Raw genomic sequence first — 17,910 nt, forward strand, 5'->3', positions numbered from 1 at the left:
AAGAAGCAGCTCATCAGGGAGGTGGGTTAAGACAAGAAGCAGATCATCAGGGAGGTGGTGAATCTAAGGATGCCCATCTGCACCGGAGAGCAGAACAAGATGTGGTGTGGTGAGACTTCAATAACATAACCGTGTGGCGGACATACGAAATTCAGTTTGTTCCTAGCTACTCCCTCCGTTCCTAAATATAAGCCCTTTTAGATATTCTAATGTGGACTACATACAAAGCAAAATGAGTGAAACTACACTCTAAAATACATCTATATACATCCGAATGTAGTCCGTACTGAAATCTCTAAAAAATGTTTATATTTAGAAACAAAGGGAGTAGATTGTATGTCCTGTATATAAATGAACCTGAGAGATGAAATTTAGTCCTCTCCCCAACCAGACATACCAGCCCCGGCTTCTTCCCAGCGGTTGTCGGATCATGCTCCAGGACAAGTTTTTTTACGAGGATTGAAATGCAAACCCTTGTGTTGCTATGCTGCCACCCAAGATAGTATTCTTGGATGAAAGTTATCAAATACCAGAATGTAACAGAACTAAACATTACATTTGTGAGATTCGAAATCACTCGCCACAGAACAAGCCTATTGTCGCAAGAAAGTGCTAATGAAACACAAGTTTTATAGCAACCACGGTTTAATCATCATTTGGGACACGGTAAAGACCAACCACAAACCTAGTCACGGAAGCAGCTTCCCGGCCATGAAGCACGCGAACTTATTGCTCCGGGAGTACTCATACGGCCCCCCAGCCACGGTGAGCAGCCGCTCCAGGACCTCCTTGGCTTGCTCGGGCTCCGCGGTCTCGCACTCCAGCTCGTAGTTTGTGCCGAAATCGAAGGGTGTCTCGTCGAGCTCTAGCATGAGCCCCTGCCCCTCGCCCTCCTCGAGCTCATACCCACCGCGGGTGTTCCGGAAGCCGCCGAGGCAGACGAACGGCGCTTTGTCCCCGCTGACGTCGTACTCGTCGGAGACGAGCCGGACGATGGGGGAGTCGACCGCGCCGAGACGGGCGGGGTTGTCGACGCAGGTGAGGGCGAGGGCGGGGTCGAGGGGTGATAACCCACAAGTATAGGGGATCAATTGTAGCCTCTTTCGATAAGTAAGAGTGTCGAACCCAACGAGGAGCTTAAGGTAGAACAAATATTCCCTCAAGTTCTATCGACCACCGATACAACTCTACGCACGCTTGACGTTCGCTTTACCGGAAACAACTATGAAACTAGAATTACTTTGTAGGTGTTTTTGGATAGGTTTGCAAGAATATAAAGAGCACGTAAATAAAAAGTAGGGGCTGTTTAGGTGAAGACACAACTAAGTTAGTTTTAGTAGAGAGCTTTTTGTCACGAGAAAGTTATTTGTCCCTAGACAATCGATAACTAGACCAGTAATCATTATTGCAATTTTATTTGAGGGAGAGGCATAAGCTAACATACTTTCTCTACTTGGATCATATGCACTTATGATTGGAATTCTAGCAAGCATCTGCAACTACTAAAGATCAATAAGGTAAAACCCAACCATAGCATTAAAGCATCAGGTCCTCTTTATCCCATACGCAAACAACCTACTTACTCGGGTCTGTGCTTCTGTCACTCACACCACCCACCATAAGCAAATCATGAACATATTGCAAACCCTACAGCGGGGATCCCTCACGCTTGCACGACACGGAGAGCACCATAGGACAGCACCAATAATAAAACATGCAACTCAAACCAATCTTGATAATCAAATAACCCATAGGACAAAACGGATCTACTCAAACATCATAGGATAGCCATACATCATTGGGAAATAATATATAGCGTTGAGCACCATGTTTAAGTAGAGATTACAGCGGGTAAGAGAGAGGTTACACCGCTGCATAGAGGGGGGAAGAGTTGATGATGATGGTGGTGAAGTTGTTGGTGAAGATTGCGGTGATGATGATGGCCACGGCGGCGTTCCGGCGCCACCGGAAGAGAAGGGGAGAGGGGGCCCATTCGTCTTCTTCTTCCTTGACGTCCTCCCTAGATGGGAGAAGGGTTTCCCCTCTGGTCCTTGGCCTCCATGGCGTGGGAGGGGTGAGAGCCCCTCCGAGATTGGATCTGTCTCTCTGTCTCTCTCTGTTTCTGCGCTCTCGTCTGGTGCCCTTTCACCGTTTCGTATATATATGGAGATCCGTAACTCTGATTGGACTGAATCCTTCGCCGTGATTTTTTTTTACCAAAAATTAGCTTTCTTGCGGCCGAAGAAGGGCATCAACCGCCTTACGGGTGGCCCACGAGGGTCAGGGGTGCGCCTGCCTGGAGTGGGCGTGGGCCCCACCCTCGTGGCCACCTCGGGCACCGTCTCGCGTTGATTTTACTTCCCAAAAATCACAAATATTCCAAAATAATTCTCCGTCCGTTTTTATCCCGTTTGGACTCCGTTTGATATGGGGTTTATGCGAAACATAAAACATGCAACAAACAGGAACTGGCACTGGGCACTGGATCAATATGTTAGTCCCAAAAATAGTATAAAAAGTTACCAAAAGTATATGAAAGTTGAATAATATTGGCATGGAACAATAAAAAACTATAGATACGATGGAGACGTATCAGCATCCCCAAGCTTAATTCCTGCTCGTCCTCGAGTAGGTAAATGATAAAAAAGATAATTTTTGATGTGGAATGCTACCTAGCATAATCTTGATCATATGTCTAATCATGGCATGAATATTAAGACACGAGTGATTCAAAGCAATAGTCTATCATTTGACATAAAAACAATAATACTTGAAGCCTACTAATAAAGCAATCATGTTTTTTCAAAATAACAAGGCCAAAGAAAGTTATCCCTACAAAATCATATAGTCTGGCTATGCTCCATCTTCACCACACAAAATATTCAAATCATGCACAACCACGATGACAAGCCAAGCAATTGTTTCATACTTTTGACATGCTCAAACCTTTTCAACTTTCACGCAATACATGAGCGTGAGCCATGGACATAGCACTATGGGTGGAATAGAATATGATGGTGGGGGTTATGTGGAGAAGACAAAAAAGGAGAAAGTCTCACATCAACTAGGCGTATCAACGGGCTATGGAGATGCCCATTAATAGATATCAATGTGAGTGAGTAGGGATTGCCATGCAACAGATGCACTAAGAGCTATAAGTGTATGAAAGCTCAAACTAGAAACTAAGTGGGTGTGCATCCAAGTTGCTTGCTCATGAAGACCTCAGGCGTTTGAGGAAGCCCATCATCGGAATATACAAGCCAAGTTCTATAATGAAAATTCCCACTAGTATATGAAAGTGATAACTCAAGAGACTCTCTATATGAAGAACATGGTGCTACTCTGAAGCACAAGTGTGGTAAAAGGATAGTAACATTGCCCCTTCTCTCTTTTTCTCTCATTTTTTTATTTTTTTTCTTTTTTTGGTGGGCTTCTTTGGCCTCTTTTTTTTTGTAAAGTCCGGAGTCTCATCCCGACTTATGGGGGAATCATAGTCTCCATCATCCTTTCCTCACTGGGGCAATGCTCTAATAATGATGATCATCACACTTTTATTTACTTACAACTCAATATTACAACTCGATATCTAGAACAAAGATATGACTCTATATGAATGCCTTCGGCGGTGTACCGGGATGTGCAATGATCTAGCATATCAATGACATCAAAAAACGGACAAGCCATGAAAACATCATGCTAGCTATCTTACGATCATGCAAAGCAATATGACAATGAATGCTCAAGTCATGTATATGATGATGATGGAAGTTGCATGGCAATATATCTCGGAATGGCTATGGAAATGCCATGATAGGTAGGTATGGTGGCTGTTTTGAGGAAGATATAATGAGGCTTATGTGTGATAGAGAATATCGTATCACGGGGTTTGGATGCACCGACGAAGTTTGCACCAACTCTCGAGGTGAGAAAGGGCAATGCACGGTACCGAAGAGGCTAGCAATGATGGAAGGGTGAGAGTGCGTATAATCCATGGACTCAACATTAGTCATAAAGAACTCACATACTTATTGCAAAAATCTATTAGTCATCGAAACAAAGTACTACGCGCATGCTCCTAGGGGGATAGATTGGTAGGAAAAGACCATCGCTCGTCCTAGACCGCCACTCATAAGGAAGACAATCAATAAATAAATCATGCTCCGACTTCATCACATAACGGTTCACCATACGTGCATGCTACGGGAATCACAAACTTAAACACAAGTATTTCTACTAATCCACAACTACCCACTAGCATGACTCTAATATCACCATCTTTATATCGCAAAACTATTGCAAGGAATCAAACATATCATATTCAGTGATCTACAAGTTTTATGTAGGATTTTATGACTAACCATGTGAATGACCAATTCCTGTCAACTCTCTAAATAGATATAAGTGAAGCAAGAGAGTTTAATTCTTTCTACAAAAGATATGCCCACGCTCTAACAAATATAAGTGAAGCAAAAGAGCATTCTACAAATGGCGGTTGTCTATGTAAAGAGAAACATGCAATCCAAGCTTCAAATGATATAAGTGAAGCACATGAAGCATTCTATAAAGCCATACTCAAAAGATATAAGTGAAGTGCATAGAGCATTCTATAAATCAACCAAGGACCGTCTCATACCAGCATGGTGCATAAAATAAAAATGAAAACTAAAGCAAAAGACGCTCCAAGATTGCACATATCGCATGAATGAAACGAATCCGAAAACATACCGATACTTGTTGAAGAAAGAGGGGATGCCTTCCGGGGCATCCCCAAGCTTAGACGCTTGAGTCTCCTTGAATATTTACTTGGGGTGCCTTGGGCATCCCCAAGCTTGAGCTCTTGCCTCTCTTCCTTCTCCTCACATCGAGACCTTCTCGATCATCGAACACTTCATCCACACAAAACTTCAACAGAAAACTCGGTAAGATCCGTTAGTATAATAAAGCAAATCACTACTCTAAGTACTGTTGCAAACCAATTCATATTTTGTTTTTGCATTGTGTCTACTGTAATATAGCTTTTTCATGGCTTAATCCACTGATATAAATTGATAGTTTCATCAAAACAACCAAACTATGCATCAAAAACAGAATATGTCTAAAACAGAACAGTCTGTAATAATCTGAACATTCACCATACTTATGATACTTGAAAAATTCTGCCAAAATTAGGAAAAATAAACAATTTGTACAGCAAGACAGTGCAAAAAGAATCAGAATCATTTGACGTTCCAGTAAAAAATTAAAATTCGCGCACTACAGCCAAAGTTTCTGTCCTGCACCACACAAACCAACAAGCATTGTAAACATCCTAAAGGCAAACCTTGGCACATTATTTTTATAATACAATGGAATTGTACAAGGGGATAATTATTTTTGTTGAAAATTTTCTGTAATCAAGATTCACAAAGTTTCCGTGAGCATGAACAAAGTTCAAGGAGCTTTCCCACTTCAACAATGCTTGTCTTTCTCACATTCACTTTTCTTTTTGAAAAAGTTTTGGGTTCCCCTCTTTATTTTTGTTGTTTTTAAACTATATGAAAGCACTCAACAGAAATAAATGACTCTCTAAAACTTCTGGGTTGTCTCCCTGGCATCGCTTTCTTTAAAGCCATTAAGCTAGGCATATAGTGCTCAGGTAGTGGATCCACTCGGATCCCAAGGTATATCAAAGCCAATTTTAATTCTCAATGATTTGTAATTTAGTAGTGAGCACAAAGTAACATATATCATGCAACAACAAAGTCTAACTCTCTTCCTATGCATCGGCATGTCATAAAAGAACAATTCATGCACACAAAGTAAAGGCCAATGCATAGTATAAGCAGTTTCTTGCAATTCTATCGTGTTGGAAACATAAAGAGGCGGAGATGTAGTTCCTCTCTCATAATAATTGCAAGTAGGAGCAGCAAGCACATGCATATTATATCTATCAAAATTATCATGTGCAATGGTAAAAGGCAACCCATCAATATAATCCTTAATAAGCACAAACTTCTCCGATAGTGTAGTTGGGAGAATTCAAAAAGATAATAGGACTATCATGCGTGGGTGCAATAGCAACAATTTCATGTTTAACATAAGGAACTATAGAAAGTTCATCTCCATAAGCATAACTCATATTGGCATCTTGGCCACAAGCATAGCAAGCATCATCAAAAAAGGGATATTTCAAAAGAATCAACGGGATCATAACAATCATCATAGCATTCATCCTTCGGTAAGCACGAAGGGAAATTAAACAATGTATGAGTTGAAGAGTTACTCTCATTAGAAGGTGGGCACGGTTGATCATACCGCTCTTCCTCCTTTTGTTATTCGCTCTCCTCCTCATCTTTTTCATCCAATGAGCTCACAGTTTCATCAATTTCTTCTTCCATAGACTCCTGCAAAATATTAGTCTTTTCTTGGACAGCGGATTAGTCCTCAATATATGGTTCAACATAGGCATTAGAAGCATAATTATCATAGCAATATTTAAGTACGGCAAAATTTTCAGATTTGTAAAGAGTAGCACCATACTTTTCAATCAAAGAAGCAATTTCATAAGCACCCTTAAAAGCAACAAATTCTTCAATTTGTTGAACATCATAGTAACTATAAACACCTTTAGCATACGAAGATAAGATTCCATTATCAATAAACTCACATTGGTAGGGAAGGTGTTTCTTAGGGTTTTCAGAACAACAAGTAAAATCATACATATAACATAAATTCCAAGCATAGCATTGCAAACAATGAATTTGACCCAGCAAAAGTTTCCCTTTTTCAGATATACGGTGTCGCACATAACAGGCATGCTCATCTAAAGATTTGCCCTCAACTAAGCTAGTTGGGGTTTCAGCACGAGCACATAGGGATCGAAGATGATCCAAGTAATAAGCTTCAGGAGTGTGATAGATTTTGAGTGGTTCTTCAACCATTGGTTCAGTATGTACAACTAATTTTTTTGGTATTTTGCGTTTCCTACCCATAACTAAAGATAGAAAACAACTAAGAACAGCAAATAAAAATTACTTAGTGATAAAGCAAACAAGCACACACGAGAATATTCACCCCATGCTATTGCTCCCCGGCAACGGCGCCAGAAAAAGGTCTTGATAACCCACAAGTATAGGGGATCAATTGTAGCCTCTTTCGATAAGTAAGAGTGTCGAACCCAACGAGGAGCTAAAGGTAGAACAAATATTCCCTCAAGTTCTATCGACCACCGATACAACTCTATGCACGCTTGACGTTCGCTTTACCGGAAACAAGTATGAAACTAGAAGTACTTTGTAGGTGTTTTTGGATAGGTTTGCAAGAATATAAAGAGCACGTAAATAAAAAGTAGGGGCTGTTTAGGTGAAGACACAACTAAGTTAGTTTTAGTAGAGAGCTTTTTGTCACGAGAAAGTTATTTGTCCCTAGGCAATCGATAACTAGATCGGTAATCATTATTGCAATTTTATTTGAGGGAGAGGCATAAGCTAACATACTTTCTCTACTTGGATCATATGCACTTATGATTGGAACTCTAGCAAGCATCCGCAACTACTAAAGATCATTAAGGTAAAACCCAACCATAGCATTAAAGCATCAAGTCCTCTTTATCCCATACGCAAACAACCTACTTACTCGGGTCTGTGCTTCTGTCACTCACGCCACCCACCATAAGCAAATCATGAACATATTGCAAACCCTACAGCGGGGATCCCTCACGCTTGCGCGACACGGAGAGCACCATAGGACAACACCAATAATAAAACATGCAACTCAAACCAATCTTGATCATCAAATAACCCATAGGACAAAACGGATCTACTCAAACATCATAGGATATCCATACATCATTGGGAAATAATATATAGCGTTGAGCACAATGTTTAAGTAGAGATTACAGCGGGTAAGAGAGAGGTTACACCGCTGCATCGAGGGGGGAAGAGTTGATGATGATGGCGGTGAAGTTGTTGGTGAAGATTGCGGTGATGATGATGGCCACGGCGGCGTTCCGGCGCCACCGGAAGAGAAGGGGAGAGGGGGCCCCTTCGTCTTCTTCTTCCATGACCTCCTCCCTATATGGGAGAAGGGTTTCCCCTATGGTCCTTGACCTCCTCGCATTGATTTTACTTCCCAAAAATCACAAATATTCCAAAATAATTCTCTGTCCGTTTTTATCCCGTTTGGACTCCGTTTGATATGGGGTTTCTGCGAAACATAAAACATGCAACAAACAGGAACTGGCACTGTGCACTGGATCAATATGTTAGTCCCAAAAATAGTATAAAAAGTTGCCAAAAGTATATGAAAGTTGAATAATATTTGCATGGAACAATCAAAAATTATAGATACGACGGAGACGTATCAAGGGGCTCCACGACCTCCTCAACGCGGCTGACGCCGGCGTCGATGCGCGGGCGGCGCTTGTGCGTGAGGACGGCGCGGGAGGGGTCGCGGTCGTCGGTGCCGTAGAGGCGGACCCGCTGGGCGGCGGCGGAGGCGGCGAGGGGCCGCGCGGGGGAGTCGGTGCGGAGCAGGCCGGGCACGAGGAAGGAGGAGAGGCGCCGATGTGCGGCCGCGTCGGGGAGCCGGAGCTTGATCTCGACCTCCATGGGGTTGGGGTTGCGGCTAGGGCTGGGGGGGGGGGGGCTGGAAGGGGTGGGCGGCGGCGCCTACTCTGGGAGTTCTAGGGATCGAGAGGAGCGGACGAAAAAACTACGAAAAATAACCTACGAAAAAAACCAGTGAAAGGTGGGACAAAAAGAACCAGACGAAGGTGGAAAACCCGAAACGGAGACTATATACCAACTGAGACATTAGGAGTAGAGATGCAGTGTATTATGCTCTAGCAGTGAGACTCTATGGTGCTGGTTGTGGAGCCCGATGGCTGTGAGGCTTTCACTGGCTGCGGGAGATGAGCTTATTCTAACAGGCATGAATACCACTAGATGTTCATATGCAATTAGCCCATACTAGAAAATTGAAATTAACTGGCTAGCGGATACATTTTTTATCTTTCCAATTTGCACATTAACTTAGTTAGTCACCTAATTACTTTTTCACTTCTTATCCAGTGTCCTTGCCACCACGTCCTGCTAGTACACATAATGGATGATATATACACACGTTTTTCTACACCACTTCTGTTATAAATTGTACTTTGACATGTCAACACGGCCGTACAGTAAGAAATTTTTTTAGGAACAGAAATATTTTGAAGTTATTCACACCATGACTCTTGTGCAGGACAAACTAGATGCGCAATAACATTCTATTGCAATTCCAAGAAGAAAGGATGGAAGATAGAGGTTGACGATAAGTTTTCCGCTATTTTAAAGGTACATCTTCGTACAAAATACCATCTTAATTTTTCACTTAACCTTAGCTCAGTATCAACAAAACTGTTTTGACCGGTATTACGGGTAACTCATGTTAAAGAAAACATAAAACAGTTGGAACTTGAAGCTGTAATTAATTGGCATGCTCATGCCTCATATATGTCGAGCTTAAAGGAAAACTTTTTCTTTTACTAATTACGGTAACTAATGATGTACTATCTCCAAAGAAATCATCAAATGAACGGTCCATATAAAGACCTACAAATTTCAAATATATATAGAAGTAACTCATACTTTCTATGAGACCATGTATCGTTATTTCCTTCAAATAGTTCTATTTCATTCTCTTGAATTTCTTAATAAAAGGAGAGTTTTCATCAGGCCAGCAAATGATTTTAAACGAGATGGATGATTTACTACACTTTTTAGTCCTAAGAGCATCTCTAGCAGATCCTGTAAAACGCGCTACCGCAAATTTCATCTAAGGGATCCTGGAAAATGAATTGACGGTACCGCGGAAGGCATGGCAGAACAGATCCAATATATGATACTGCACAATTTAAACTTCAACTTCATGAGATGATAGTTCACCGGAGTTCATCACACATTCGAACACACAAACTTAAAACATACTCCCTTCGTCCCATAATGTAAGACGTTTTTAGACACTACACTAGTGTCTAAAAACGTCTTACATTATGGGACGGAGGGAGTAGTAGATAAACCTAAATCTAAACTAGTCTAGGGCTTGACGTTGAGGTTGTAGTCAGTCGCAGAGCGGTCAAAAGTGTAGGCGAGGTCGTAGCTCTCTTTGGCCGCCTCGAGCCATGCGGCGGCGCCTTCTTCTCTTGCTTCGAACGCCTCCTTCGCCTCGTGGAACTCGATCTCTGCCTCACCGAGACCCTTGGTGGTTAGCCAAAGGGCCTCCCCGATCTTGCCGAACGTGCTCCACACCCTCCGGCCGCTGCTGCTGGAGTGGGCGCCACGCTGCCTCACCGTAAAATAAATAAACAAGTAACTTAACTCAATTAGCACCACTTCTACAACACTTCCAATGGTTTTGGGCATTGAATACTTCACCACATTTCTCACGCGCCCTAGCGCTACCGCCACCCTTCCCCCACTACACCTCGTCACCACCTGACAAAGCCCGCGCGGTGGTCGCCAGTGGCAGGACTGTCTTGCTCAGACACAATGTCAAGGCCGGCCTCTGGACGTTTTGTCACGCTCAGCATGGTGGTCGGCCTTGGATCTCTCTATGGTGAGGTAACCATGGATGCTCGATGGTCGGGGTTTGGTGCTTGGCACCTGATGCTCAGTGGACTAGTTGCAGACAAGAAGTGTTGGGCCGAATTTGGGGCTACGCCAGTTGCGGTTGGGCAACCAAGGTAGTGAAGGGAAGTCTTGGCGGTGGCGGATCCAGTCATCTATTGCTCTGTGGTGTACTATGTTGCCACGGTGAGACTGTGTGGTGGCAGCGGAGCCCGATAGCTGTGAGGCTTCACTGGCTGCGGGCGCTGAGCTCCACCTTCGTGTGGGTTGCCAGGGTGGACATCGTGCGTGGATCTGGGCTCAGTAATGCAGTGGCAGATGGTTCGTCTAGGTGGATGGAGCAAGTTGGGGGCTGTGTAGGTGCACGGGATTGCTTGGAGGTGCTCCCTGTGGAGTCGCACGATGGATCTTTATTGAATGGAGTCGCATGTGTTGGGAATCGTAGCATAATTTAAAAATTTTCCTACGCTCACCAAGATGCATCTATGGAGTGTACTAGCAACGAGGGGAAAGGAGTGCGTCTACATACCCTTGTAGATCGCGAGCGGAAGCGTTCCAATGAACGTGGATGACGGAGTCGTACTCGCCGTGATCCAAATCACCGATGACCGAGTGCCGAACGGATGACACCTCCGCGTTCAACACACGTACGGTGCAGCGACGTCTCCTCCTTCTTGATCCAGCAAGGGGGAAGGAGAGGTTGATGGAGATCCAACAGCATGACGGCGTGTTGGTGGATGTAGCGGGTCTCCGGCAGGGCTTCGCCGAGCTTCTGCGAGAGAGAGAGAGAGAGAGAGGTGTTGCAGGGGAGGAGGGAGGCGCCCAAGGCTATATGTTGCTGCCCTCCCTCCCCCCCTTTATATAGGCCCCCCTGGGGGGGCGCCGGCCCTAGAGATGGGATCTCATGGGGGGGCCAAAAGGGGGGAAGGGGTTGCCTTGCCCCCCAAGGCAAGGGGAAAGCCCCCCACCCTAGGGTTCCCAACCCTAGGCGCATGGGGGGAGGCCCAAGGGGGGCGCCCCAGCCCACTAAGGGCTGGTTCCCTTCCACTTTCAGCCCACGGGGCCCTCCTGGATAGGTGGCCCCACCCGGTGGACCCCCGGGACCCTTCCGGTGGTCCCGGTACAATACCGGTAACCCCCGAAACTTTCCCGGTGGCCGAAACTTGACTTCCTATATATAATTCTTCACCTCCGGACCATTCCGGAACCTCTCGTGACGTCCGGGATCTCATCCGGGACTCCGAACAACTTTCGGGTTTCCGCATACACATATCTCTACAACCCTAGCGTCACCGAACCTTAAGTGTGTAGACCCTACGGGTTCGGGAGACATGCAGACATGACCGAGACGCCTCTCCGGTCAATAACCAACAGCGGGATCTGGATACCCATGTTGGCTCCCACATGTTCCACGATGATCTCATCGGATGAACCACGGTGTCGAGGATTCAATCAATCCCGTATGCAATTCCCTTTGTCAATCGGTATGTTACTTGCCCGAGATTCGATCGTCGGTATCCCAATACCTTGTTCAATCTCGTTACCGGCAAGTCTCTTTACTCGTACCGCAATGCATGATCCCGTGACTAACGCCTTAGTCACATTGAGCTCGTTATGATGATGCATTACCGAGTGGGCCCAGAGATACCTCTCCATCACACGGAGTGACAAATCCCAGTCTTGATCCGTGCCAACCCAACAGACACTTTCGGAGATACCCGTAGTGCACCTTTATAGTCACCCAGTTACGTTGTGACGTTTGGCACACCCAAAGCACTCCTACGGTATCCGGGAGTTGCACGATCTCATGGTATAAGGAAAAGATACTTGACATTGGAAAAGCTCTAGCAAACGAAACTACACGATCTTTTATGCTATGCTTAGGATTGGGTCTTGTCCATCACATCATTCTCCTAATGATGTGATCCCGTTATCAATGACATCCAATGTCCATAGTCAGGAAACCATGACTATCTGTTGATCAACGAGCTTGTTAACTAGAGGCTTACTAGGGACACGTTGTGGCCTATGCATTCACACATGTATTACGATTTCCGGACAATACAATTATAGCATGAACAATAGACAATTATCATGAACAAAGAAATATAATAATAACCATTTATTATTGCCTCTAGGGCATATTTCCAACAGTCTCCCACTTGCACTAGAGTCAATAATCTAGTTACATTGTGATGAATCGAACACCCATTGCGTCCTGGTGTTGATCATGTTTTGCCCTAGGGAGAGGTTTAGTCAACGGATCTGCTACATTCAGGTCCATATGTACTTTACAAATATCTATGTCTCCATTTTGAACACTTTCACGAATGGAGTTGAAGCGACGCTTGATATGCCTGGTCTTCCTGTGAAACCTGGGCTCCTTCGCAAGGGCAATAGCTCCAGTGTTGTCACAGAAGAGAGTCATCGGGCCCGACGCATTGGGAATCACCCCTAGGTCGGTAATGAACTCCTTCATCCAGACTGCTTCCTGTGCTGCCTCCGAGGCTGCCATGTACTCCGCTTCACATGTAGATCCCGCCACGACGCTTTGTTTGCAACTGCACCAGCTTACTGCTCCTCCATTCAAAATATACACGTATCCGGTCTGTGACTTCGAGTCATCCAGATCTGTGTCGAAGCTAGCGTCGACGTAACCCTTTACGACGAGCTCTTCGTCACCTCCATAAACGAGAAACATGTCCTTAGTCCTCTTCAGGTACTTCAGGATATTCTTGACCGCTGTCCAGTGTTCCATGCCGGGATTACTTTGGTACCTTCCTACCAAACTTACGGCAAGGTTTACATCAGGTCTGGTACACAGCATGTCATACATAATAGACCCTATGGCTGAGGCATAGGGGATGACACTCATCTTTTCTATATCTTCTGCCGTGGTCGGGCATTGAGCCGTGCTCAATTGCACACCTTGCAATACAGGCAAGAACCCCTTCTTGGCCTGATCCATATTGAACTTCTTCAATATCTTGTCAAGGTATGTACTCTGTGAAAGACCAATGAGGCGTCTTGATCTATCTCTATAGATTTTGATGCCTAATATATAAGCAGCTTCTCCAAGGTCCTTCATTGAAAAACACTTATTCAAATAGGCCTTTATACTTTCCAAGAATTCTATATCATTTCCCATCAATACTATGTCATCCACATATAATAAGAGAAATGCTACAGAGCTCCCACTCACTTTCTTGTAAACACAGGCTTCTCCATAAGTCTGTGTAAACCCAAACGCTTTGATCATCTCATCAAAGCGAATGTTCCAACTCCGAGATGCTTGCACCAGCCCATAGATTGAGCGCTGGAGCTTGCATACTTTGTTAGCATTCTTAGGATCGACAAAACCTTCCGGCTGCATCATATACAACTCTTCCTTAAGGAAGCCGTTAAGGAATGCCGTTTTGACGTCCATCTGCCATATCTCATAATCATAGTATGCGGCAATTGCTAACATGATTCGGACGGACTTCAGCTTCGCTACGGGTGAGAAAGTCTCATCGTAGTCAACCCCTTGAACTTGTCGATAACCCTTAGCGACAAGTCGAGCTTTGTAGATGGTCACATTACCATCTGCGTCCGTCTTCTTCTTAAAGATCCATTTGTTTTCTATGGCTCGCCGCTCATCGGGCAAGTCAGTCAAAGTCCATACTTTGTTTTCATACATGGATTCTATCTCGGATTTCATGGCTTCTAGTCATTTGTCGGAATCCGGGCCCGCCATCGCTTCTTCATAGTTCGAAGGTTCACCGTTGTCTAACAACATGATTTCCAGGACAGGGTTGCCGTACCACTCTGGCGCGGAACGTGTCCTTGTGGACCTACGAAGTTCGGTAGTAACTTGATCCGAAGCTTCATGATCATCATCATTAACTTCCTCCCCAGTCGGTGTAGGCACCACAGGAACATTTTCCCGCGCTGCGCTACTTTCCGGTTCGGAAGGGGTGACTATCACCTCATCAAGTTCCACTTTCCTCCCACTCAATTCTTTCGAGAGAAACTCCTTCTCCAGAAAGGACCCGTTCTTGGCAACGAAGATCTTGCCTTCGGATCTGAGGTAGAAGGTATACCCAATAGTTTCCTTAGGGTATCCTATGAAGACGCATTTTTCCGACTTGGGTTCGAGCTTTTCAGGTTGAAGTTTCTTGACATAAGCATCGCATCCCCAAACTTTTAGAAACGACAGCTTAGGTTTCTTCCCAAACCATAATTCATACGGTGTCGTCTCAACGGATTTCGACGGAGCCCTATTTAAAGTGAATGCGGCAGTCTCTAAAGCATAGCTCCAAAATGAGAGCGGTAAATCGGTAAGAGACATCATAGATCGCACCATATCCAATAGAGTGCGATTACGACGTTCGGACACACCGTTTCTCTGAGGTGTTCTAGGCGGCGTGATTTGTGAAACTATTCCACATTTCCTTAAGTGTGTACCAAATTCGTGACTTAAATATTCTCCACCACGATCTGATCGTAAGAATTTTATTTTCCTGTCACGTTGATTCTCAACTTCACTCTGAAATTCCTTGAACTTTTCAAAGGTTTCAGACTTGTGTTTCATTAGGTAGACATACCCATATCTACTTAAATCATCAGTGAGAGTGAGAACATAACGATATCCTCCGCGAGCCTCAACACTCATTGGACCGCACACATCGGTATGTATGATTTCCAATAAGTTGGTTGCTCGCTCCATTGTTCCGGAGAACGGAGTCTTGGTCATCTTACCCATGAGGCATGGTTTGCACGTGTCAAATGATTCGTAATCAAGAGACTCCAAAAGTCCATCTGCATGGAGCTTCTTCATGCGCTTGACACCAATGTGACCAAGGCGGCAGTGCCACAAGTATGTGGGACTATCGTTATCAACTTTACATCTTTTGGTATTCACACTATGAACATGTGTAACATCACGTTCGAGATTCATCAAAAATAAACCATTGACCAGCGGGGCATGACCATAAAACATATCTCTCAAATAAATAGAACAACCATTATTCTCGGATTTAAATGAGTAGCCATCTCGAATTAAACGAGATCCAGATACAATGTTCATGCTCAAAGCTGGCACTAAATAACAATTATTGAGGTTTAAAACTAATCCCGTGAGTAGATGCAGAGGTAGCGTGCCGACGGCGATCACATCGACCTTGGAACCATTCCCGACGCGCATCGTCACCTCGTCCTTCGCCAGTCTCAGTTTATTCCGTAGTTCCTGTTTTGAGTTACAAATATGAGCAACCGCACCGGTATCAAATACCCAGGAGCTACTACGAGTACTGGTAAGGTACACATCAATTACATGTATATCACATATACCTTTGGTGTTGCCGGCCTTCTTCTTGTCCGCTAAGTATTTGGGGCAGTTCCGCTTCCAGTGACCACTTCCCTTGCAATAAAAGCACTCAGTTTCAGGCTTGGGTCCATTCTTTGACTTCTTCCCAGTAACTGGTTTACCGGGCGCGGCAACTCCCTTGCCGTCCTTCTTGAAGTTCTTCTTACCCTTGCCCTTCTTGAACTTAGTGGTTTTATTCACCATCAACACTTGATGTTCTTTTCTGATCTCTACCTCAGCTGATTTCAGCATTGAATATACCTCAGGAATGGTCTTTTCCATCCCCTGCATATTGAGGTTCATCACAAAGCTCTTGTAGCTTGGTGGAAGCGACTGGAGGATTCTGTCAATCACCGCGTCATCCGGGAGATTAACTCCCAGCTGAGACAAGCGGTTATGCAACCCAGACATTCTGAGTATGTGCTCACTAACAGAACTGTTCTCCTCCATTTTACAGCTGAAGAACTTGTCGGAGACATCATATCTCTCGACCCGGGCATGAGCTTGGAAAACCAATTTCAGCTCCTCGAACATCTAGCTCCATGTTTCTCAAAACGCTTTTGGAGACCCGGTTCTAAGCTGTAAAGCATGCCGCACTGAACAAGGGAGTAATCATCAGCACGCTGCTGCCAAGCGTTCATAACGTCTTGGTTTTGTGGGATTGGTGCTTCACCTAGCGGTGCTTCTAGGACATAATCTTTCTTGGCTACTATGAGGATGATCCTCAGGTTCTGGACCCAGTCCGTATAGTTGCTGCCATCATCTTTCAGCTTGGTTTTCTCTAGGAACGCGTTGAAATTGAGGACAACGTTGGCCATTTGATCTACAAGACATAGTGTAAAGATTTTAGACTAAGTTCATGATAATTAAGTTCATCTAATCAAATTATTTAATGAACTCCCACTCAGATAGACATCCCTCTAGTCATCTAAGTGAAACATGATCCGAGTTTAACTAGGCCGTGCCCGATCATCACGTGAGACGGACTAGTCAAGATCGGTGAACATCTCCATGTTGATCGTATCTTCTATACGACTCATGCTCGACCTTTCGGTCCTCCGTGTTCCGAGGCCATGTCTGTACATGCTAGGCTCGTCAAGTCAACCTAAGTGTATTGCGTGTGTTCCGAGGCCATGTCTGTACATGCTAGGCTCGTCAACACCCGTTGTATTCGAACGTTAGAATCTATCACACCCGATCATCATGTGGTGCTTCGGAACAACGAACCTTCGCAACGGTGCACAGTTAGGGTGAACACTTTCTTGAAATTATTATAAGGGATCATCTTACTTACTACCGTCGTTCTAAGCAAATAAGATGCAAAAACATGATAAACATCACATGCAATCAAATAGTGACATGATATGGCCAATATCATCATGCTCCTTTGATCTCCATCTTCGGGGCACCATGATCATCTTCGTCACCGGCATGACACCATGATCTCCATCATCATGATCTCCATCTTCGGGGCACCATGATCATCTTCGTCACCGGCATGACACCATGATCTCCATCATCATGATCTCCATCATTGTGTCTTCATGAAGTCGTCACGCCAACGATTACTTCTACTTCTATGGCTAACGCGTTTAGCAACAAAGGAAAGTAATTTACATGGCGTTATTCAATGACATGCAGGTCATGCAAAATAATAAAGACAACTCCTATGGCTCCTGCCGGTTGTCATACTCATCGACATGCAAGTCGTGATTCCTATTACAAGAATATGATCAATCTCATACATCACATATATCATTCATCACATCTTCTGGCCATATCACATCACATAACACATGCTGCAAAAACAAGTTAGACGTCCTCTAATTGTTGTTGCAAGTTTTTTACGTGGTTTGTAGGTTTCTAGCAAGAACGTTTCTTACCTACGTATGACCACAACGTGATTTGCCAATTCTATTTATCCTTCATAAGGACCCTTTTCATCGAATCCGTTCCGACTAAAGTAGGAGAGATAGA

General features: G+C 44.3%; 1 protein-coding gene across 1 annotated transcript; it reads right to left on the reverse strand.

The window, feature by feature from the left end:
* Positions 1 to 374: 374 nt before the first annotated feature.
* Positions 375 to 8,588, reverse strand: LOC109781449 (triphosphate tunnel metalloenzyme 3-like). The gene is made up of 2 exons (XM_020340055.4): positions 8,350 to 8,588; positions 375 to 1,065 (listed from the first exon to the last, which is right to left on the reverse strand). The coding sequence occupies exons 1-2, from the start codon at positions 8,586 to 8,588 to the stop codon at positions 690 to 692; spliced, it is 615 nt and encodes a 204-aa protein (XP_020195644.1). The 3' UTR covers positions 375 to 689.
* Positions 8,589 to 17,910: the final 9,322 nt, after the last annotated feature.

Source organism: Aegilops tauschii, chromosome 2 (genome assembly GCF_002575655.3).
Source record: "Aegilops tauschii subsp. strangulata cultivar AL8/78 chromosome 2, Aet v6.0, whole genome shotgun sequence".
Taxonomy (NCBI): Eukaryota; Viridiplantae; Streptophyta; class Magnoliopsida; order Poales; family Poaceae; genus Aegilops; species Aegilops tauschii.

Bases quoted from the DNA above. Each gene is read 5' to 3' on its own strand.
- LOC109781449 (XM_020340055.4), bottom strand. From the start codon at position 8,588: ATGGAGGTCGAGATCAAGCTCCGGCTCCCCGACGCGGCCGCACATCGG. The intron at 1,066-8,349 runs GCCCCTTGATAC...TTGTGGGTTATC, and splicing joins CGCGTTGAGGAGGTCGTGGA to ACCCCTCGACCCCGCCCTCG.